The 23,572-nt window shown below is 37.4% G+C and overlaps 2 protein-coding genes across 3 annotated transcripts; one reads left to right on the top strand and one right to left on the bottom strand.

Moving 5' to 3' along the window:
• The first annotated feature begins 3,264 nt into the window (after positions 1-3,264).
• Positions 3,265-9,187, top strand: LOC588522 (DNA-directed RNA polymerase III subunit RPC7-like). Its single transcript, XM_003724346.3, has 6 exons — positions 3,265-3,483; positions 5,102-5,231; positions 5,777-5,908; positions 6,373-6,446; positions 6,950-7,063; positions 7,810-9,187. Exons 1-6 carry the CDS (start codon positions 3,358-3,360, stop codon positions 7,894-7,896), a joined length of 663 nt encoding a protein of 220 aa, XP_003724394.2. The 5' UTR covers positions 3,265-3,357; the 3' UTR covers positions 7,897-9,187.
• A 7,946-nt stretch (positions 9,188-17,133) lies between these two features.
• On the bottom strand, positions 17,134-21,359 carry LOC753755 (lysM and putative peptidoglycan-binding domain-containing protein 3). Of its 2 annotated transcripts, none has more exons than XM_030976626.1 (3): positions 21,020-21,359; positions 20,104-20,599; positions 17,134-18,359 (listed from the first exon to the last, which is right to left on the bottom strand). In XM_030976626.1, the coding sequence occupies exons 2-3, from the start codon at positions 20,413-20,415 to the stop codon at positions 17,799-17,801; spliced, it is 873 nt and encodes a 290-aa protein (XP_030832486.1). In that variant the 5' UTR covers positions 20,416-20,599; positions 21,020-21,359; the 3' UTR covers positions 17,134-17,798. The 2 variants fall into 2 exon arrangements, with proteins under 2 accessions (XP_030832486.1, XP_030832487.1); XM_030976627.1 differs by having other exon boundaries at positions 20,104-20,584.
• Between the last annotated feature and the right edge of the window lie 2,213 nt (positions 21,360-23,572).

The raw sequence follows: 23,572 nt of genomic DNA, 5'->3' as shown, positions 1-23,572 counted from the left end.
TTACCTTTACCGCAACTACTACAAGAATCCATGAGACAGCAGTCGAGCTTCAAGATCTATATCTTCTTGGTCTATCTTCTTGTACTACTTTATCTTAATTATTTTCATCATAAAAGTCAGGGAGGCAGAGGGGCAAAAAGTAGCATATTGATTTCCCAGGAGTAAAGAAATTAATACGAGTATTGAGAGACATATAGCACTGATGTTATTATAAATGTGTGCAACGGGAATTATTTTTGGTCATTCTTTTTATTTAAGTTGCTTATGCCAAAATTCTGTTTTTTAACAAATTTGGAAGATACATATAGCCACAATTGGGTGACAGGTTGAGTTTCCGTCAGAGTGCTAATTTGTCAGTTTATTTTAGTTGAAAATGCACGTAGAAACAAAGGATTTTTTTTATTGGAATAGGTCTGAGCTAAATAGACATTTACCTGTTTTTTTATACCTCGATATTCATAGCTGTATTTAAAAGATTAATTTCGTAAGTTTCGATTATTCATTTCGTTTCTTTTCTTTATTCGTTATAGATACTTTATTCCTTATCGATCCGCACCGTCCGACTTCTGGCCTTGCTTGCTTGCTTGTTACCTTATTTCAAATCTTCTTGGGTTCCCGCTATATCATTCACTCATTCATTTAAGTTCATTCATTCATTCATCCATTTATTCATTGATATATTGACAATCTTATTTTGATATGCTGCTCATCGTTAATTAATGTCTGGAGATCAGTAGGCCTAATGGTCAATGTGAGAGATATTCAGGATAACACATGGGCAGCGGAGCGTCTAGTGGGGGGGGGGGGGGACCCAAAAAGGGCACTTTCTGGAGAAAAAAAGGGGCCCTCTACAAAGGGGAATCTCAAAGCGAAAATAGTACAATCTTTGGGCATTGGTATATAATCCTATATTGTGATCACATCATCATGAATATTTAGTTTCAATGCTTATTTCTCTCTTTACATGGTCCAAGATACTGCAGTGGCTTGATCTTGATTTTTATGAGCAAATACTTTTTTGGGCAGAAAACCCCGGAAAATCATGTCATTCAGCAACATTTGTAAATTACATGGTATCGAATTCGAAATAAACCACGTTTGATGGGGGGGGGGGGGGGTAACTGCCCCCCAGGGTAAAAGGAATGGTGGAGGGGGGGGGGCACCCCGGCCCCCACTCAGAGGTCGGAATGACCGCATGCGTGTTGCCAAAATGTCCGGTAAAGGGGTACTTTTCGTGCGTCAAAGTCCGGCCCGAGAATTGTAAAAAAAGGGGTGCATTTGACTTTTCACCCGGAGATTTCTTTAAAAAGGGGTGTTTTTCTTTTTTTCTCTCATCCCTTTGGACTCCTGAGAAATTATTCCGAATTTAGTGGGTACATTGAGCATTTTTCCTGAATTAGGGGGGTCTCCAAGGCAGGAAAAGCCTGCGAAAAGCCCGCGATCGAAAGGGGGGTTCGGAAATGTTGGCAGTCCTCAGATAGGTGGTGCTTTCAAAAAGAGGGTACGAGCATATGCGTACCCTAAATAACACTGAGTGGGGGGGGGGGGGCCGGGGGAGGTGGGCACATATTCAAAGGGAAAAGGACACTTATTAGCTACAAAAGAAAAAGAAAACATGTCAAAGTAAAAAGGGGAATTACCAGAGGTGAAAATAGGGCAAATCTCGCTTCTGGTAAGGGGCCCTCACCAGAGATGAACAAAAAGCACACATGAGAACGGAAAAGGGCACTTAATTATTACAAGGGAAAGGGGGAAGGAAATTATCAGAAGGAAAATGGCACTAATCAGAGATGAAAAGGGGCACTTATTACCTCTCAAATTTGAATAAAGGCACAGAGGGGATGAAAAAGAGCAAGAATGAAAAGAGGGTATACAAAGAAAAGGAAGCACTTGTCAAAGTATAATGGGCACCTCTCAGATTTGAAAAGAGGCAATTATTAGAGATGAAGGGGCACTTATCTGAGATAGTAAGGGGCATGCACTTCTTGTAACTTAAAAGGGGCAATCACCTGAGTTGAATAGGGGCACTTTGTGAGAATGAAAAGGGACACTTATTACAAACGACAAAATGGGCACTTGTCGAAGAAAAAGGGGCACCTATGATATTTTAATAGAGGTATCTATCAGATACATTAAAAAGAAAAAAATATGTAGTGCTCACTACACCCCCCCCCGGAAAACGAATCGTCTTCTTTCTCTAATAATAATTCAATGAAACGTTGAAGCTTCCGTGCTTTGCGGCCCCCCCCCCCTGACGCTCAAGGGGGGGGGGGGTGCAATTTTTTTAATTTTCGAGGACCCCCCCCCAAAAAAATGTGCTCACTACCCCCCCCCCCACTGAGCGAATTTTCGGCCGGCTCAATTTTCAAATTTTCGGGAGCTAAAAAAAAAAAAAGTTGGGCCCCCTCCCCTAAGAAATCCTGGATCCGCGCCTGGGAAGAGTTTCTCTAATAATTTAATGAAACGTCAAAGCTTCGCCCTGGAGGCGGGGGGGGGGGGGGGGGGGGACTCTGAATTCAGACAAGGATTAAGAGTCAAGAACTGTACAACGAATCGTCTTCTTTCTCTAATAATTAATGAAACGTTAAAGCTTCCATGTTTCGTATAGGGACCCCCCCCCCCCCCCCACTGAGCGAAATTCCGGTCGGCGGGATTTTAAAATTTCAGCCCCCTCTATAGGAAAATCCTGGATCCTCCACTACCTTAAACACCCCCTCTCTGAAAAATCCTGGATACGCCCATGATAAGATGTATCAGAAGAGGCATATTGATGAGAAGGGGGAGTGGCTCTTATATTAAAAAAGAAAACGGCCATTTATCAGAAAGAAAAAAGGCACTTGTCAAAATAAAAGGGATTACTTTGCAAAAGGGGAATGGCGCTTATTATAAAAGAAAATGGCACTTGTTAAAGTAAAATGGGTACCTAGCTGTCAGATATGAATAGGGGCAATTATCATAGGTAAAGGGGGCCGGGGCACTTTTCAGATATGGTAAGAGGCACTAGTTTGTGGAACGGGCATCTATTAAAAATAAGAAGGGGGAACCTTTCAAGGGGCACTTTAAGGGTACTTGAAAAAGCAGGGGAAGGACAATGTGCCCCCCTGTACCCTTGCTCCGTCCGCCTCTGCGATAACAAGAGAGGTTACATTAAATTTCAATGGACTGTACTTTTTGTTAGACCAGTGTTACTGTGTTTGCGTGCCTTGTTTAGCGATTCTGGTATATTTTGTGATGATATAAGCTTTTCCTTTTTCCGTCTGTCTTTTTAAAGACACCATATCTCGATTTTTGCGGAGACACGAAACTACGACAATACTATTTCCTATTTTAAAATTAAATTAAAACTCTAATTTCATCATGGCTGGTAGAGGTCGAGGACGAGGACGTGGTCGAGGATCTTCTTTTGCTGCTGATGCCCTTGGGCTAGGAAGAGGAGGTGAAGCACTGCCACCTCCCACGGCACAACCACCACCACTTTTTCCTGTGAGTCCCACATGTTGCAGATTATGTTGGTTAATCGCACACATAGCTGCATTTCTATCCTGTCGCTGGCTGTGTATTAAAAACCTGTGACGTGAGTCTAGTTGACGATCAGCCACCTATTCATTGTGTGCATGAGTGTGGAATTGTGTGTAGTGTGTGTATTGTGTGTAATTGCTGCCTCTCAGCACGTAGTACAGCGCTAGAGAGGTCATCAGGTCAATACACATTCGCATTGACTCTATGCTAGGCACATTCATGGGGCACTAGAGGGCGCTTTGGGCGCGTACGAAAATCTGAATGGCCTTGCTGCGGTGGGTCGGCAATAATCAGCCCAAAACTTGGATATGGGAGGGTGGAAGGATATATCTTTTTTATAATGTTATCTGGTCTTACCCTTAACCATCCTATGTTTAATCTATGTAGAAATAACATGCGAGTACGATAAGAGAAACATCGGGCCCATTACTGATGCAACTTTTAAAATATTAGCCTAGAAATGTCCACCAAACGGAAAAAATTGACATTTTTTCCCGACAAATCTTCATAAAATCTGATTTATAAACAAGTCACATCTAGGTACACTATAAATACAAATACGATTTTCTGAAAATTCAGGTATTATTTTTTAAGTTTCTTTCAAGTATATTTCTGCGCATTGCAGCGCCAATGTTCTTCACTGCTTCAAAATCACCCTTGAAATTTTTTTTTTGCAACAAATTTGTTACGAGGTCCGCGAGTGTTCCCCGTTCCTTGCGTGTTGAAAGTTTGGTAATACATAGTTTACATTGACTCGCGCACGAAAAAATGGTCGAAAACAAAATGTCAAATGAAGAAATAAACAAGCTTTTGTATAGTTATAAGAGTTCTATCGAGGTTTCTTTGTCGATTTAATTTATTATATAGTCTCAATTAGAATTCAGAATTATCTCACTGAAAAGTTAAGAAACCGACGATGTTCTCGATCGTAGTTATTTTCATTTTGGCAGCAGCCGATCTAGCGTTGTTTGGGCAAAAAGCTAGGCCGCTGCCTTCCCATCGCAAACCTTTCCGAGTCCCGCTAAAATCATAATGGCGCGCTGCGGAGCTCCGAAGCTGCGTTGGTATCGCTGCAAACTCTCTGCCGGCTAGCTCCCCACGACGGACCATTCGCGGTATGGCGAGAGTGTGTGTGTGAGTTACGATTTTGGATTCGAGAATGCACGTAATGCAACCGTGCGCGTCATATTCAGCTGTCGAAAGTCTACGACCAATTTTACATGTACGATTTTTAGTATAGATACTTGGTCAGTTTTCTTCTTATATCTTTGGTTTTACAACATTTAAAAATATAATTTCTTCAAATTTGCTCCTGACTCGGTTCAGACTAATTGTGTGATGTGTTTTCAAGTCAATTTTTTTAATATATTTTTTTGCATGAATTTGCCTATCTATGCTTTGCTGGAGTGGGTTAAACTTAATCGTTGAGTCGTGACCAGTTGACATGACATAGATCTAGCATTGGCTTGCGCTTGCCATGTCATGGCATCCGTTAACTTAGCCTTAAACAAATGACTTGTTTCCATTGTAAAGACTGATCATAATCTAATGTTATTCATTTAATTGTTTTATGTCATTTCAGCCTCTGGAATTTTCTCCCGCACCTCTCCCCAAGAATGAGGAGGACAATTACATGTACCTGCTCAAACAAGAGTTCAGAGGTCACATGAGGGATTCACCTTACTGCATCAAACCTCATAACAAGAAGAAAGGTACATATTATCATATTGATAGTTAATGGTTAATCATCAAAATAATATTAATTGTCACAGTAAAACAATGTTTATAAAGCAGGTTTTTATTCAAAGGGAATCATTACCAACAAGTCTCTTGACGTTCATGATTTCCCCCATCTCCTCTCCATTTTTTAATATGATTTACAAAGATAGTGTTGTCTTTAATAAAAAATGAAATGAATTCAAATGTAAAAACAGATAAAGTATAACCCTATGAGGATTTTCTCCTTATTTTACTTTGAGATGATCGAGTTACCAAAGTGCATCAGGTCATCAGCAGCAAACACTGTTTTTGTAGTGCGGTACCGAGATTATTCATAATTCAGAACTTCAGGCGTAACCACCACAGAGCACTTGGTAATTGACAAAAAGTTGATTTGCAATATTTTCGCTTTAATATTTTAAGGATGAATTGAATTATATTATAGCTATCTAGATTTTTTGACTGAATATTTATTACATTGTAAATCAAAGATGTACTGACAGTAAGTATGAGAACTCTTCTGTTTTTCCATCTATAGATATTGAACGTTATTCAGACAAGTATCAAGTTGGTTCTGGGGATAATGGTATAGGATGGCATCCAGATTGGAAAAGGTTTCCTAAAGAGCTGAGGATAGTATCTCGAAAAGCAAGACCACCAAAGTCAGCAGGTAAGTTCAGCCTAAAGTTGTATTTGCTTTGTCTTTATAAGTCATGCAATAATAAGAAGTTTAAATAAAAAGAACTTTTTTGAAAAGTAACTATAGAGTGTAGAAGAGTACCAATGAAGCTATCCTTGAATCTTGCCAAGATGGGCTGATCATTTTTCCAGGATCTTGCCATGATGGCTAGGGACAGACAGAGAGATCTTTTTGGATTGGTTGAATTAGGAGAAAAATAAGAAGATGAAGTGGAAGGAGGAAGGAGGAGGAAGAAGGAGGAGGGAGGAGGAAGAAGGAGGAGGAGGAGGAGGAGGAGGAGGAGATGGAAAAGAAAGAAAGGAAAGAAAGGAAGGAAGGAAAGTAATAGAAGAGAAAAAGGATAGCCTATTATTGCACTTTACCTTTTAGAAGAAATAGTATAAATAAATGTTGGATAATTGTGTGTTCTTGTTATCCCTCTCATCACTTTTCAGGCTCAGTGAAACCATCATTATCCACTGCCAGAGTTTCAAAGAAGATTAATGAAGAAGTCATCAAAAAGTTGGATGTAAGTTTGGCAGGCAATACTTGTCTTTACTTTTAAATAAGCAACAAAACAAATTAAAAGAGTCATTGTGAGAATCAGATGAATGTGAATACAGAGATTGTAAAATGGATTCCACCTGTTTGTGAAAACAAAACAACAAAACAAGAACATAAAAAGGAAAATATATAAATACATCTGGGACTCAAATGATTGTGATTCAATATACAACAAAATGTTAATGTTGTTTGGCTAGGTATTGTTGTTCTTTTGTATTTGGGCAATTTTATTTCAAAAGTGTTTCTGCCTTTTCACTTACTTGTTATAAGAACTGTTTATTCTCTTCATAAATGTTTGTCAATGGTTTAGAACAGCATTAAACTGCCAGTTACATTTAATCACTCTCATATGACTACAAGCCAGAGATCTCGGTGTTGGTTCTTTACATTGCGAACATATCTACTCTTCTACTTTGTATGATTTCTTTAAAAATATGAAACTTCCCATTTCCATATTCCATGTGTCAGGAGTTGGAAAAGAAAGAAGATGGTACCAAGTCTGGAGAAGAGGAGGAAGAAGAAGAGGAAGGACAAGAAGAAGAAGATGCAGAGGAATATTATGATGAAGAAGAACAGGAAGAGGTAGGTTTTGTCTTGAGATTTCTTGTTGTCATGTATATTTGTCAATGTATCTCATGATTACACTGATAAATGAATACACATTGAAATCACTTTTATCCCCATCCCTCCTTAGGAAACTTAGAGTTCCTTTTTGACGTCTTCTTGCAATAGGCATCATTGTTGTACAGTACTACAATCAAATCTGTTTTGGCGACCAACTGTCTATAAAGACCACATTTTTCATTCCCCTTTAATATGGTTTCTCATTGAAACCTATACTAATGGAACCTGCACAAAAAGACCACCTGCCTGTAAAGTCCACTTTTCATGTTACCCTTGAGCAGACTTTATAATTATACATGTTTCACTGTACATATATTTGGTAGATTCCTGGAGATGTACTTTGATATTACCTCTCAAGATATTCAGTATATTAGGTGATTTGATATATACCAAGATTACATTTCTTGGGGCTATTGTTTTTCAAATGTAAAGTGTTGGGGCTTTAGTTATGGTTGGGATTTGGAATTGAGGTTAAGTTGGGGTTAGGTTAGGTCTGTGGTTGAAGTAAAGAATACGGTTAAGAAATTGGCCGTTAGGATAACAATTTCCTTTATCATTTTGTGTACAATAATATTTTAGCATTCATAAAAAAAAAACCCTGAAAAGTATACATATAGTGTGGTATGATGGTAAAGATTTCATTGAATCAAAACAGAATCCATAATTTTAATTTAATTAATTATTGTTTTTTTTTTTGTCACCAGGGTACGGACTACATCTCCAATTACTTTGATCCCGGTGAGGATTACATTGATGAAGATGATGGGGGTGATGATGGACCTACCTACTGATGTGTTACCATGACAACACCACATCAGTGCATGTGAAACAGATGGAAGCATGCTGCTCCCGGCAGGAGTGAGATGAGACAAAGCACCAATGCGCTGAAGTGATACACAGACACAGTTACCATTATGGTAGGAGCGGCAGAACAGGAGCATTTGGTGCGAAATTGTAGGAGAAGACTGATACTTTATTTGATGGCTCATTCCATCAGTATGGTTATACAGTCAAACTTGCTTTAGTGACCACCTGTCTACAAGGACCACATTTTTTGTTTCCCTTAAAATTGGTTTCTCATTGAAATATGTACTAAAGGAACCTGTCTACAAAGACCACCTGTCTACAAAGACCACTTTTTGTGTTTCCCTTGGGCTGTCGCTGTAGACAGGTTTGACTGTACCACCATTCAACTTGACTGATCTTACTGCATGCTTAAAATGATCTGATAGCTTTGATGTAGTTCTCCAGATGTGAGTCTGTGATGTCAGTGGAACACAACTGACAAGCACACTGTAACTCCAGCTGTGATGTTTCCCTGGGCTTTCAAAGAATTGCCAAAAGATGGTATGCATAGCTGCCAACCATTCCTATTTTCGAGGAATTATTTCTACTTTTTGGCCCTTAAACTAATGTTATGGATCCTAGATTCCTCTCTTTTGTCAAAATGTCTGTGTGCAAAAGTATACAAAATGACTGTATTCCTAATTTTGCCTTGATTGATTCCTAATTTTTGCTTTGGAAGGTTGGCATGTATGGGTTTTGTGTAGGATTTTGCCCAAAACCTCTCTTGTCGGATTGTGCAGAGAGTTGAACTACCACTGATTTAAAGTTGAAGTTTAACCCCAAAAAATCACAAGATGTTCTCTTCCAGACTCCACAGAGTCATGCCATTACCATGGGGATAAGGAATTGCTAATAGGTAGTATGGTGTAGGATTTCTCACAAAACCTCTCTGTTGGTTTGTTCAGAGAGTTGCACTACCAATGATTTAAATTTGAAGTTTAAAAAAATAGCAGGAGTCTCCAGAGTCATACAATTACTGTTTAGTTGGTGATTTGGTATGGAAACATTATAACAAACTAATGTAGAGCATCAAAAACTGCTGGGTGAGATTTTGAGAAAAGCTGACAGATTGGAGCAGGGGTAGTGATGGAATTGGCACTGTGACTGATTCTGAATGATTCACTGATTATTCAGAACATAAAGACAGGTTATAGAAATATGTGAGTCATATATTGAGCAAAAGCATTGTATCTAAAGGAGAGAAAGAGAGAAAGAGAGAGAGAGAGAGAGAGAGAGAGAGGGAGAAAGAGAAAAGTCAACAAAATAAGAGGGAAGGAGAGAAAGAGAGAAATAGAGAGAGAGAAAAAAAAGTCAACAATATGAGAGAGAGAAAGAGAATAAAGGTATGAATAGGGGAGTTATACATAAAAATAAAGAGAGAAAATAGGGACCAGTTTCAAGTCAGCAAATGAAAGATACATGCAATTTGTTTATGAAGGTTTGCCTGATTATAATTTGTTGAAAACTCTTGAATAAATGAAACTTTCATGAAATTTGTCTACAAGTGCCACACAATCATGTTCAAAACATTTTTTGTTTTTCCACTAAAGCTGTTCTGTATTGTCTATATGCCAAATTTGTATTATGCAATAAAATAAAAAGTAAGTGGAAACTAAAGTTGTTTACGCATAGTATTTTAAATTCATTGCATCCTTGAATGGTTGTGCGCTGGAGTCATATTTATTATTTTTGTTTTGATAGTTCCAAGTAAAAAATTGAAGAAAAAAAAATTTGCTTATGTAATCTTGAGCTCTTATGACAGAAATGCATTTCAAGAAAAACTCCCAGGGGGATACTCAGATTTGGTTTGGATGGGGGTGTGCCGCTCAAGCCTCGAAACCCCTACCCAATATTACGGGTCATTTTTCTCGAAAAAAGACTCATCTTATTTTCCACAATTTTCGGGTGTTAAAAACATACCCATTTTTAATGGTAGTTTTGTTAAAAGTGGGACCCATGTTTAGGGATTTTTTGTGAAAATGTGACCCATTATAGTGCCATACCCCCATATGTCCTTATATGTGAGTACCCCCCCCCCCCCCCCCCCACCAGGGAAAAACTGGAGAAAATAATTCTGAATATTTATCGTACAAAAGAAATATAGTTTGTTAAGAAATTAAAACAAAAAAAATTGCTGGAAATCAGACAGAGCACATTATAAAACCAAGTGTTCTACTGCTCGTCACTTGGTCAGGACTACAAGCTTGATTTGTTTCATCTTTCTTTGCTCCTTAGCTATTTTAGATACCAAAGTCAAATCCTAGATATTGTTAATTTGTGGTATTGAACATTCAGTGTAAATTTGGTTGCAATCCGTGTACTTATATTATCTGTCATCACCAGAATTTAAAAGATTTATTGTTATGTACATTTGGAACCATCAAGAGGCATTATATCATCTAAGAGGCTGTTCACACCGCAATGAGATAGCGCGGTCTATCGTAGCACCCCCTTTTTTCTAGCGCGCACTAGACCGCGCTATCTCTCGTGGACCACCCCCAAGAGGTGCTCCAGTGGCACGCTGTTGGGCTTACCGAAACGACGTTGTACCTTCCAAACTGCAGAGATAGCGCGGTCTAGCGCGCACTATCTCTGCCGGTGTGAACAGCCTCTAAGAGTGTTAACCCATATACTGTAACACAGATATAGCACTCTTGTGGCTTCAAACAGATGAAGGATAGAATGTATGACTAGAGTGAAATCTCTTAATAAAGAACACTTTTATATCAAATTCTATTTTTAATAACATTGTCAATTGTATTTTGTCAGATGCTGCTTATAAGTATCAGCTTGCATGGTGTACAGTAGGCTTACGGTTGCACCTTGTGAGAGAGGGGGGGGGGGGATTGGGGAGTCCTGAAAAGGACCGTCTGTAATCTTTCTTTCTTGAGTGTGTGTGTAGTCCTGAAAAGGACTGTTGGTAATCTTTCTTTAGCTTATAGTTCTAAAGAGAACTACAGTGCCGGTTGGAGAGGATGGGTAGTAGGAGTGGCTCGACGTTTCCAAACAGCTTGACTTTACGTCTAAGGACTATTTTGTATTTGTTGTATTCAATTTTTTTTAGTTCCGTAATTTCCCTTGACCCCATGGAACTCGTTCTGGAGTTGGTTCCACATTACTGATCCACACAACCTTCCGAAATTTATTTAACATTTTTGAATACACACATGAAAGGGAATAAGAGAAAACCAAGTTAGATTTGTCACATAATTGATTTTAATAATATATAATCTCTTTGGAATACAAGGATTCACTTTTATATTACAAGAAGAGAGTTGACTAGAGTTACATGCTTCAATTACAACTTACTCTTCTGATTGACAATTTCAAAATTCAGGTTAAAAATAGTTGATAAGAAACAGAGTGCAGGATATAGTTAGTATAAGGCATACAGAATAAAATAGACATGGCAAATTTGCATTACAGGAAGGCATGAGCCTCATCATCATCCATGATAACAATTACAAAGAGAGAGAGAGGAAGAGAGAGAGAGGGAAGTGGGGTATGAAATTAGAGAAAGAGGGAAGGGGGATATGATGAAGAGAGAGGGATGGGAGGAAGAGAGCGAGAGAGAGATAGACAGGGGAGAGGGAATATGAAGAGAGTGAGGGATATAAAGAGAGAGAGAGAGAGGGAAGGGAGAGAGAGAGAGAGAGAGAGAGAGAGAGAGCAAGAGAGAGAGAGAGAGCAAGAGAGAAGGGAGGGAAAAAGGAGAGAAATTGAGAGACATGAAAAATAGCAATTTCAAGTGATTAGGCACAAATATCAATACAGGTCCATATTAGGAGGTACATACTGTTCATACAAGAGACAAAATGAACTCTCATTTTACTCTGGTACCTACATGTATTCCACATGGCTTAAAACAGAAACCATGCAGTTCCTGTACGCAATGGGTTAGGAACACCCAAGTCGTAGCTTTCAGCCCATTCTAATGGCGCTTCAAATTGCTCAAAGCTCATTTCTGTTGCGTATCAGCAAGGGTTGCAATCAGGTTTTATGTCAGGTTTAGAGTCTGGAATTAAGTTTGGTCCAGGGTCGAAGTTGACATTTTGGTTTTGTGTAGGATACCGACTGCGGAGCAATTGTCGCCAGAGCAATCACGTTGTACAACCCATTCCAACTATTTTCGGAGCAAACGATTTTTAAGTTTATGGTACTGACTCTGACTTCATACACATTTCAAGTTCTCTATGTAACTGCAAATTCATGATTGTGATAAAACGATTGTACAATTTTAAAATAATGATGAAAAAAAAAATACATCATACAAACTTTAGTTGTTTTACATTTCTTAGCAAGTCCAAGAAATTTGGCAATTTTGCATCCCATACATTACTGCTTAGCATAGAATGATGGGCAGTTTGAGCACTAACAGCTAAAGTACTTTTCTTATTCAATCTGATCCATCATGTTAAGTCTGAACCAAGCTATAGCAGGCTATTAATTTAATACAATAAAATCTGTTCAAGTAAAATGAAGGTGGTAACAGGTGATTACAGGATAAAATACCTTGCACCTACCCTTCCATATACATCAATGTGCACATAAACATCTATGTATTTCAATTCCACATGGGGCTGTTTGTTACAAAGTTTTTCATCGTTCACTTTTTCCTAACATTGTGGTCGGAAACCACACGTGATATACCCTGCGTTCCACATACAATAGTTCAACAGCACAACAACATTATTTTATGAAGAGCAAAAAAGAGAAAGTGAATTAAAAAAAAAGATAATTATAATTACTTTAATTACGTATAATGAAATCCTCATAATCAGGGTCGAAGTAAGATTTTTGTTAAAAGCAAATTTCGAAAATGAACAAATTGTTGATTTCAATAAATCTGAACAGCATTTAGTGAAGAGGGATGGGGGGGGGGGGAGACCCCAATTTTGGCAGATGAAATGTGGAAGAATAAGGTTGTTGAGTGAGGTAAGGAATAATGCAGAAGGGATATAATCATCTTCTTCTTAGCTGCCTTCCCTCTTTCTTTCTTTCTCTCTCTCCCTTTCTTTATGTCCCGTCCTCCATTAACCCTGTCGTTCATGGAAGGGGGGTGCATGTGCCTCCAGGAGTCCATGCTCCCTACAATTATAGCACTGCTTCTGGGGGCTTATTTATTTGAACTTTATTTTGTGATGTTAACAACATTTCACTAATTATAGAGATATGAGTAAGACCCTGCACATATATTTACTAAAAAAATGAATGTCCATATATAACAATAATGCAAAAGGGAATTACATGTAGCTATTTGTGAAGGGGCAGGAAAAATATTGGTATAATTTATTTCAATTTCTATTACCAGTATATCTTTGGCAACTTCATTTTCTCATACACTGTGTGCATCCCGTTTCCTTAAAGTAACTTTTGTTTCTATGCGTCTTCACATGATTAATTGAATCAGCTAGTGAAGTGCATAAAAGTACTGCAATTAAAATAAAAGGACAACAAAAAAGTAGAGGATATCATTACAGCTTTAGTGTATGTAAAGTCATAAATCAAAATAATGCATCAACATAATGACATACACATGTACACTGTACATATATTAGTATCTATGCTTCTCATTTAGTAACCTACAAAATTTAACATGATCAAAGAAAGCATGAAAATGAAATAATGAAAATCCATAAAGATTGAGAATTTATTGACTTTAAAACTTATCTGTACTAGTTTATAGGAGGGATTAGACCACCCTGCAAGGTCACTGGACAGGTGGTTATCTCATCAACTCAGCTCTCAATTAACATAAGAAAAAGAGGATCATGGGTGACCAATGGTCACCGATTAGGTATTGTTTTCTATATAGAGGGAGCAAATAGCTACAAGTAGGACAGTGTGGCTTTAATATAGCTTTTGTGTGTTATATGTAATGCCCTTCGAATAAAAATTATTTGGATGGGCAACGTTTTCAGCATGCATAAATAATTTTCCAGCACTGTTTGAGTCATTGATCATGGAAGAAGTTACACAATGGGAGCTGTATGAAAGGCCAGCTGTTTCAACACAGTATGGTATCTAATGATATTTCTAACCACATTTATTTAATTTATTCATTCACAAACTGACAAGGACATCTGGCTTCCTGTCTTCTTTGCTTTGGGTCAAAACGAGAAGAAGGGAGAACCGCTGATTTTATCTTTGTTTTTATCTATGTTTTTAATTTCATTTGCTATTACCTTTGGCTCAACAGCAAGAAGAATTTTTCAAATATTTATCTTCAGTGCTTATCTATTCATTTATTTGGTAAACATAACACACCGGTACATAATTAAAATATAAAATACCCTAACGCAAGACCTGTTCAGAAATGTATGATTTTCTACACCATTCACAAATCTACCGTGGATATGGCTGGCACCAGCTTATTGTAAAACCCCTCAGAAATTAGGACTAAAAGATATCAGGTTTCACGCAATGATCATTATACTACCATCATGTATTTAAGTGCTACATGTATTATCAAACATGCCATGCCATCAGTAATGAGGAAGAACTCTTCATGAACTTATATTTTGCAGGGGTGTTAGTGAGCACTAAAAGAAAGGAGGATTCGTGGAAAAAATGGCATCTAACATCTCCCCCCCCCCCCCCTTTTTAGTAAGAAAAATTGGGAAAATAATAGGGGAAAATAGGGAATAGAGAAAACAAGAGAGAAAAAATTGGGTTAAAAATATAAAAAAATTGGGAAACCGATTTAAATCAGGTTTTTATCAGGCCTGATTTTGGTTATCCAGTCATTAGCTGATGGTTTCTTTTCTTTTGCTATCTTATCTCAGTTTCTTGTATTCTTTGAGATTGTAATACGTTTTTGTGTTCCTGGAAATGAAATAAAATCAAACCGGAAACGAAGAAATAAATCAATTGTACAATTGTTGTATACATGTACCATATATGCCACTTCTTATCCCATAGATAGGCATAGCGCAAGTTATAATCTACTCCAATCATTCTTCATACAAGTATAATCAATATTTATATTTTGACAGTCTAATGAACTGTACAAATACATGATTTTTCTGTAGAGAATGAACTATCCTTCATGGAGAAACATTGTGGGTACATGCCAATGATTTCAATTCACAGGAGGCAGTCAGTTTACATCACTAGCAGTGGGAGGAATAATTTCATGTATACAGGATTTGAAGTCTTTAAGAAGGTGGGGTTTACCTACTGGGACAATAAAACATGTACAATTTTTTTTAAAATCTTTTTTTTTGTTGATCACCAGCTAAGAACGAGAAGTGCCATTTAAAGATTTGCAACTTGTGTGTCATTTTAGTCTCTATTGGGATACCTTCTAAAGGATATTATTTGATAAATCATCCAGTTTTTATACAAAAGGATTTTGTCTGCATTGTGCTTGCTGACTATAAAGTTAAAGTTCAAAAAGTATTATCAAGCTATCGTGTAAAGCATCAAAATATTACAAAAAACATAAAGCCTATTAAAAGGTTCAAAGTGGGACTGCTCTAATCTATTATTTAAAAATGAGGGTTCAAAGTATTAAAAAAGTATTAAAAAAAAGTATTAAAAAAAAAGGATTACTCTGAATAAAATAAAACAAAATTAAATACTGTAAAGAAACTTACGAGATGACTGTACGAATTAATTTCATTGAGAAACCGTATGTGGTACTAAACATGGCACAATTAAACTTGTACATAAAAAACTTTATCCTGAGGAATTACATGTAATGTAAAATCTCGTGGACATCCATCATTTACTGCCTATAATACATGTAGGCCACTAACGTACATTTTGAAATACAGGGTAATAATTCTTACTCCCTAGAGTCCCGAGAGGACATGATGATGATCAATTTCTAACCCTGGTTTCCAACTTCAGCCAAGGACCCTACACTACACCCATGGACCCTACATCCTAATTCTCCACTTGCACCAAGATTGATACGGGACTCGACTACAGATCAAACAAAAGGTTAAATTATCCGGCTTCAAATGGCCTCGAACTTGGCTCTCTAATGGTTTGACTGATGTATAACCCATAAACTATATCGTTACGTGTAAAACTAAAAATTGTATCTGTAAGCTAGTACCCTATATCTTTAATGACATGAAGCAAAGAGCAAAGGTCGCCAGAGAAATTTTGAATCACCAGATTTACCTGTTATTGCACAAGATTATCAAAATTAAATACATAAGGACAGGCCATCATGTGGTAGTGATAAGTGAATGAGTAACAGAAGAGACTACATTAAGCATTTATAGTGAATTTCGTGGCCATTTACTTTTGCTCAACAACCAACCTACCTGTACATCTGACCAGTACGAAGAGGAACACACAGTCAGCTGACAGGGTTTCAGCAACAATAGACCAGTTTACTAATATATTCAAATTTTATGCATACTTTGAAAACAAAACTTGTCTTGACAACCTGACAGCTTGCATGATGCTTGCCCAACAAAGCAACACTAAAGGTATGCAGACTTGATTCCAAGTATTGCAATTCATTCATTGGTAACAAAAATGGAATAAGTGTTACTAGGTCCACAGGAAAGAAACATCCATATTAGTTTGAATATAAGTTAGTAAATCGGTCTGTTGCACCAGGTTTTATTTTGTAGATGTACATGTAGCTTGGCGGTGGCACAAGGTCTTTAAAACTCAGAAAATGAAAAGCAAATTATTCAGAAGAAGGCCGTTGATTCGGGGGAAGGGAACTTTTCTTCCTCTTCTTATCTCAGTTTTTTTCTTCTTTCAAAATTCAATGTGTGATGGAGAAGGTGTGCTCCATGCCCCCCCCCCCCCCCATTGCTACACAACTGTATGCCATATTAAAATTTCTATAATCAATATCATCTCCATAACTTCATTAGGAAGCAGAAACACAAAAAATGCTATGTAATATACATTTTTAAAATAATTTACTAGACATACAATGTACATTTTCTACATTAAAGATTATTAATCATTAATGTAATTTTCACTGATTATCTTAAGCTTTACAAAATTTGAAACTGCCTAAGAAAAGTAATAGGAAGACAGTGATTAAGGCTGCATAAATTAATTTCACACTCCTGTACACTGTTAAGTGTTTACAAAAAAAAAAAAAAAAATTATCACAAACATGCATTTATTCACATTGATGATAAATGTCAGGTTATAAAGGTGTTTTCACATCAATAATGATCCTACATCACTGATCAGCACACTTTGTATTATTATTAAGTTTCTATTTTCTAATCCTTCAAATCATCAAAACATCTTACTGTTGATTTAATAATATCAACAATTACAAAAAGAAGAAGAAAAAAAGGGGGAAAAAAAATGTTTTACATATGTATGGCAGCAGCATAGAAACCTAATTCTGAGTTGATTTTTCATTAATGAATCTAAACATCCAATTGAATTCATTCCATTGTACACTGTATGCTTAATTTTGGCACAAAAAAACATGGAATTACAATAACAAAGCTAGCTTTTTGTAAGACAGTCATGTACCCCCCCTAAACCTCCCCAACTTAACTTAAAAGGGATAGTATAGCAAATGATTTTATTCAACTGTTACACATAAATGTAACTTGATATTAGTTGTTGCTAGGTAGGACAAACATTATGGTTTGCCCTACCTAACAACACATAATCCATGCAATTTGCATTCTGAAAAATATGAAATACAATTATTTGAAACGGGTGAATTAAATAATTTGTATAGGCACTTACAGTATAAATTTGGTTACATTACAAAAATTACCTAATGATAGCAATAAAAAGTATAATTTGCGACACTGACTGACAGAAGAGGGGCATAATATGAAATACAGACAAAACAAGGACATCTCTACAGAATATAACATACTGTAAGAAAGAAGAAAAATCATGGCCCTGGTTTTAATCGATACCATACAATTGCTAATCCTAACAATGGCCCTATAACCATGATAATAATAAGAGCAATGACTATATTTCTAGAGGTGCAACCCAACGTCGCCCCATCATCGGGGCAGTCAGACTTTGCCTTGGGGAAGTGGAGTGGACGAAACCTTGTTTCTTTCAGAACCGAGGTTACCTCTTGCAGAGTGTCTTTGTTAGTCCTTGTTTTCTCCAAGATATTGTGCAAATCTTTATCCATTTTATCAAAGAACTCCTGAGCAGCCCTGTTTTCCCCGTCCAAGGACCCTGGTATACTGATAGTCCGGATAAACTCTGTCTGGCTGTCGTCGGAACTAAAATGGTCGCTTTCGTCGGAATGTCTGTGACCGTTTGCGAGATGAGGTTTAGCGTGATTAACTTTGCGTAATGAGGCACCCACCGGGTTTTTAAGGTCATCTTCGATCTCCAACAGAATTCCATCACGTCGCATTGGCACTTTGAGAGTTCGGTGGGCATAGAAATCCTGATCTGCTATTAAGTTGTTGATTCGCTTCAATTCTGAAATCTAGTCAAACAAGAAGTGCAGAGAGAGACATGTCAAATATATAATTTACACTGCTATCATGCTATGCACTTAACAGAATTGACTATACTAACTTATTCCCATGGTCCATAATCAAATCATATATTTCATCGTAGTTGATAACTATCAAACACCCACAAATCTAAGTAGCTGTAAAGTTTATTTCTTTAAAGGGATTCAGTAACTTTGTCTTTAGATCCTTTAATAAAACCCTTGATTTAGCTCATGCTTCAATGATAATTATTAACCTTTAGGTCAGTCAGGAACACCATGACTCTTACAAGCCGATCGCCTGTCTGATTATCAAGATATTTATGATTGAAAATCTAAATCAAATTTTGCGTTTGCCAAATGGTTTTCATAACACTACAGTCTATTGGGGAAAACGAGTACCGTAATTAACGGTGTATTAACCGCACCTTTTTGCCGCCGAAAAAAATCAAAGTCGGGGGAGCGATTTATACACGGTACACAAAAAAAAAAAAAAGATTGAAAGTTTTGATTTATGCCCTCCACCTGGCGCTATGCCTGGCAATGTCTCCCAGCTCAGTAATCGGTGTGTTGACTCACCACTTGGAAACTAGAACAACACTCAAATTTGTCTGTCATCTTGGTTTGAAAGTAATCTTTCTGATAGATTTAATATGTAGTTTATAATAATAATTCCTCCAATTTTTCTTCTATTACACGGCGTACCACAAGGTTCTTTCCTAGGTCCTCACCTTTTTTTAAGTCGGCAAAAAAAAAGTTGGCGAAAAAGAGGGGTGCAGTTAATACACAAGGGCGGTTTATACAACGTTAATTACGGTATGGTAAAACCAGTCACTCAAAGGTTTTTACTTTTTTGAGGCACTTCTTGATCATTTTGAACCGCATTGTTTTTTAGGGCTTCAATATAACACCATATCGCAGACACTGATAACACGTACATGTAGGGCCATGCATCTCAGATTTAACATTGTTAAACGATCCCTTTAAAAGTAGAGTTTGTTACAGGAAAAGTGATACTTGATCCAAATCCTCTGGTCAGTGATCACCATCTACATGTAAATTACTTCCCTTCCGTTCATTCTGAACATTGTCCTTATAAAGTTGATGTCAAGTGCAGGGTAACCACCTTATTTTAGGCCTACAAATAATGAAAAAAAAAATCATTACTCATTCCAGATCGTTGTTCTGCCATACTTGACCCTTTAAATAATATGGAAACATGGGAAGGAGGCTGATAGGAGAGTTATTCCTTTTTAGTTTTTTCCCAATGTCATCACTAACCTTCCAAGGACAAATGGAATATGATAAACTTAAGTTGAGATTACTTGTTTTAAAGAACATTGTAAAGCAATATATAAACTATACAATGAAATAAATATCACAAAATGTATTATATAACTGCATTGAAACATAAAATATACATATCAAGTACTGTTAACAAGATATGCCTCCCTATTTGTGCTCTCCTGCTTTTGAATTTTGATTTTTAGACCCGCCCTTTCCCCTTCCCTCTTCCTCCCCCCCCCCCCCCAGAAAAAAGGCAAAAAAGGAATCTAAGAAAATTTGAACCTGTTCTTGTTTTCCTTTGCTTATCAGAGGTATCCCAAGTGGTATTCCATCTTTAATATTTTTTTCTTTCTCACTTCATTCAAGATTTGTTTTTAACCACGTCCCCCCCCCCCCTTTTTTTTTTTTTTACAGGATCGGCCCCTTTTTAATCTTACTTAGTTCTTACCCTGCATGCATAACGGAGAGAGAATATTTGTAATGTGTCGCCTTCATTGATATCCTTCTCCACATACACCATTTCATCCTCCTCAGTGTTCTTTGTCTTTTTCTTTCTCTTGCCGCCATTACCATTACCACCTCGAGTTCGGAGCTCCGGCATCTCGATGCGATCGTCCGTGTTGATCTCATCTTTGGTGATAGCCGATTCTCCAAAGACATACACCGTCGAATTCTGCACATTTTGGACTTGGCCAGACACAGGCGTGTATTTGCTTCGATCAGGTTTGGGTTTGTTTCGAAACCCATGGACAGAACTCATCACATCTGCTGGATCTCAACTGGGCAGCAATGGTAGAACTTGGCTTCTTCTGATTCCCGTTGTTCAAGATGTAAATTTTAAAAAACTTTGTTGTAGGCGATCGATGATCAGTCACAAAATCAGTGAAGCAATGCAGCATAAGTGATGGGGAGCTGTGCTAAACTGAAGACTGAAGTCAGAGAAGCTAGAAGAGAGACCAAAAAAAAAAAAAGACTTTAATTTTTTGTTTATTGTCGTTCAATATTCACTTATCACAAAAATTCATAAGATTAGAATGCAGTAGAGTCTACTTTATTTATAGTCACAAAATCAGTGAAGCAATGCAGCGTAAGTGATGGGGAGCTGTGCTAAACTGAAGACTGAAGTCAGAGAAGAGAGACAAAAAAAAAAAAAAAAAAAAATGACCTTAATTTGTTGTTTATTGTTGTTCAATGAACACAAAAATTCTTAAGAATACAAGAACTTTATTCTTAAATCCATACAATTACAAATTCATTTTAAGTTCGGTTACATCTGGTTGAGTTGATGTTGGATAAGTTACCAAAGCAATTAATGCACTGTTCCCTTGATAGAAGGGATCGCGTCACAAATCTCTGTAACTTACAGTGGACGATAATCATGCAGCGGCGCCGCATCCGTCTAACCGATCGGCTCAGCTGTGCAGAGGCGGAGCGAAGGATCGAGATGTGTCACTGGTGACGTGACTGGCGGTGCCAGTTGAAGTCTCGAAAGAATAAGGTAACAAGTCCAAAATCTCGTTGAAAAAACGTTTTATATCCCACTTGATAATACTCCGGACTCCTCGCACTATATTTCGCTTGTAGAAGTACTATCGTCTCCCTTCCTTTCAATTTATCGGATATATTTTCTAAAGATCTCAGTTCCAGATTGGCATGAGAATGGACGGACACGTTTACACGTAAAACTTGACAAATTTGCTTTTGTCATTATACGCACTAGGGTCAAAAGAGGGCGACAGACTTCTTTATGGCAACTGTCTAGGACCCATAATAGTATGTCGACCCACACGCACTCGACTTTTAATAATTCGGACCACGTCATAATGCTTTTTCCACACTGTTCGAATAATCTCTTTTATTCTGATAGATGATGGCAGCCCCGTGGCAGCCCCCCCAAAAGCAAATTTACAAGATTACATTCCGTTGCCAATCATTGACTTATTATCAGCAAAAACTATTCATGGTGCATCTGATACCTGTTGTTGTTGTTGTTGTTTTTGTTTGGTATTATCGGCGTTAATTTCATTCTGTTCTGCATGGCGTCAATTTATAGGAATTTTATTTCGGTTAATGTAATTGTTTATAAAGTTTCAAATTAATCATTCATGGGCTTCCGGTTTAGGTGGGGTGTTATGTGTAGTGTTTGGAATGTAGGATTGTTGCTTGGAATTCGGTTAGCTCTTGGCTATATTGCTGCAGTACAAAAGTCACACGAAAAGGAAAAGCGAAGCCATGCAAGGGCGCCAGAGCATCATTTATTAAATTTTTACTGAAAAAGGGCACCTATATGTACATAAACTTTGCAAATTCATTTTTTTTTTAAATTAAAAAAAACCTATTTTGAGACATATTGGTGAACCCCTATCCTCAAATTAAAGTTCGAGTTTATTTATTTACACCCATCATTAACTAATAAAGAATAGTCACATTTACAAATACAGAATACACACATAAATATCATACATCCAAACAAAAAAACATAACATAATGAGAGTGAAGGGATGAGCTAAAAATGAGAAATTAATGATATTAATAATATTTGAATTAAATGTTGAACCATTGGAGGCACCATGCAAAAAAAAAAATCAGTTTGATCAAGAATCATGAGATTTTATTGTTTTCTCTTAATTTACAACTAGGGTTCGGATTGTGTTAGCATCATAATTTGCAGTTGATGGTGTTAAGATTATTTATACTTGTCATTTTTTAGTCACATTGAGACCAATCAGACCCCGGCCCCCCCCCCACTCAGTGTTATTTGGGTACGCATATGCTCGTACCCTTTTTTTGAAAGCACCCCCTATCTGAGGACTGCCAACATTTCCGAACCCCCCTTTCGCGGGCTTTTCGCGTCCTTTTCCTGCCTTGGAGACCCCCCTAAATCAGGAAAAATGCTCAATGTACCCCCCTAAATTCAGAATAATTTCTCAGGAGTCCAAAGAGATGAGAGAAAAAAAGAAAAACACCCCCTTTTTAAAGAAATCTCCGGGTGAAAAGTCAAATACACCCCTTTTTTTACAATTCTCGGGCCGGACTTTGTCGCACGAAAAGTACCCCTTTACCGGACATTTTGGCAACACCCATGCGGTCATTCCGACCTCTGAGTGGGGGGGCCGGGAATCAGACCTTATTAGAAAAAATAGCTTTCCTGATGAAGTTTTAAGCCTATAATCACATAATAATCAAAGGTTACTTAGTTTTACAAACGGTGCCTCATATATTCAGGTAGACCGTCTGGTATGGGTCATTTCTTTAATTAAACTGACATTTATTGAAATTTGTGGTAAATGTGAGCGAACGAGTTTTGGGGAATTCAAGAATTTTTTCTTCTCATTTGCTCAGAATTTAAGGTACGTATGAGGGATCATCATTAAAAAAAACTTTTGCCTGTTTATAGCGCTCATTACAAAAAAAACGTTCGCCTGTTTATAGTGCGCAAGTTAATGGGGGCGAATCGCATGGCGCCGAAAATGTGTAAGGCGAAATATTTGACTAGCATCGTACCTCCGTACATATTAACTGTATGGACGACTGTACGATTACCGGCGCGCTAAATGAAACGTAACGAACTGACAAAGTGGAATGGAGAATTACTGCTCAGCTGAACTGTAATTCTAGACAGATAGTGTAAGTGAATCGTTTAGATGAGCTGATATAGTATATTTCAATTAATTCATAAATTGCTTAAGTTAACATTGCAACTGAGTGACTTGGGAAGAGCTGCGCTCGAGATCGAGACATGGCGAGAGCGAGAGAGAGACTGTGTCAGTGCAGTAGGCCTATGACTGTTTGACTGTGAGTGTGACTTACTGACTAAGGCTAATTAATAATTGCTAAGCTTGCTTGCAGAGCTACATGTAAGTAAGGATCGCTCGCTTAAATGAGGATAAATATTCTTTTATTTGCCATTGTTGAGA

This window comes from Strongylocentrotus purpuratus, unplaced genomic scaffold, assembly GCF_000002235.5.
Source record: "Strongylocentrotus purpuratus isolate Spur 01 unplaced genomic scaffold, Spur_5.0 spur5_scaffold_9, whole genome shotgun sequence".
NCBI classification, from domain to species: domain Eukaryota; kingdom Metazoa; phylum Echinodermata; class Echinoidea; order Camarodonta; family Strongylocentrotidae; genus Strongylocentrotus; species Strongylocentrotus purpuratus.
Note: the sequence above shows the minus strand (reverse complement) of the source record. Positions and strands in the feature narration are given on the sequence as shown.

Excerpts from the sequence above, each read along its gene's own strand:
- LOC588522 (XM_003724346.3), top strand. The coding sequence starts at position 3,358 with ATGGCTGGTAGAGGTCGAGGACGAGGACGTGGTCGAGGATCTTCTTTT. Across the intron at positions 3,484-5,101 it reads AACCACCACCACTTTTTCCT|CCTCTGGAATTTTCTCCCGC; the intron begins GTGAGTCCCACA and ends ATGTCATTTCAG. Across the intron at positions 7,064-7,809 it reads ATGAAGAAGAACAGGAAGAG|GGTACGGACTACATCTCCAA; the intron begins GTAGGTTTTGTC and ends TTTTGTCACCAG.
- LOC753755 (XM_030976626.1), bottom strand. The coding sequence starts at position 20,415 with ATGAGTTCTGTCCATGGGTTTCGAAACAAACCCAAACCTGATCGAAGC. Across the intron at positions 18,360-20,103 it reads CTCTCCGTTATGCATGCAGG|ATTTCAGAATTGAAGCGAAT; the intron begins GTAAGAACTAAG and ends TTGTTTGACTAG.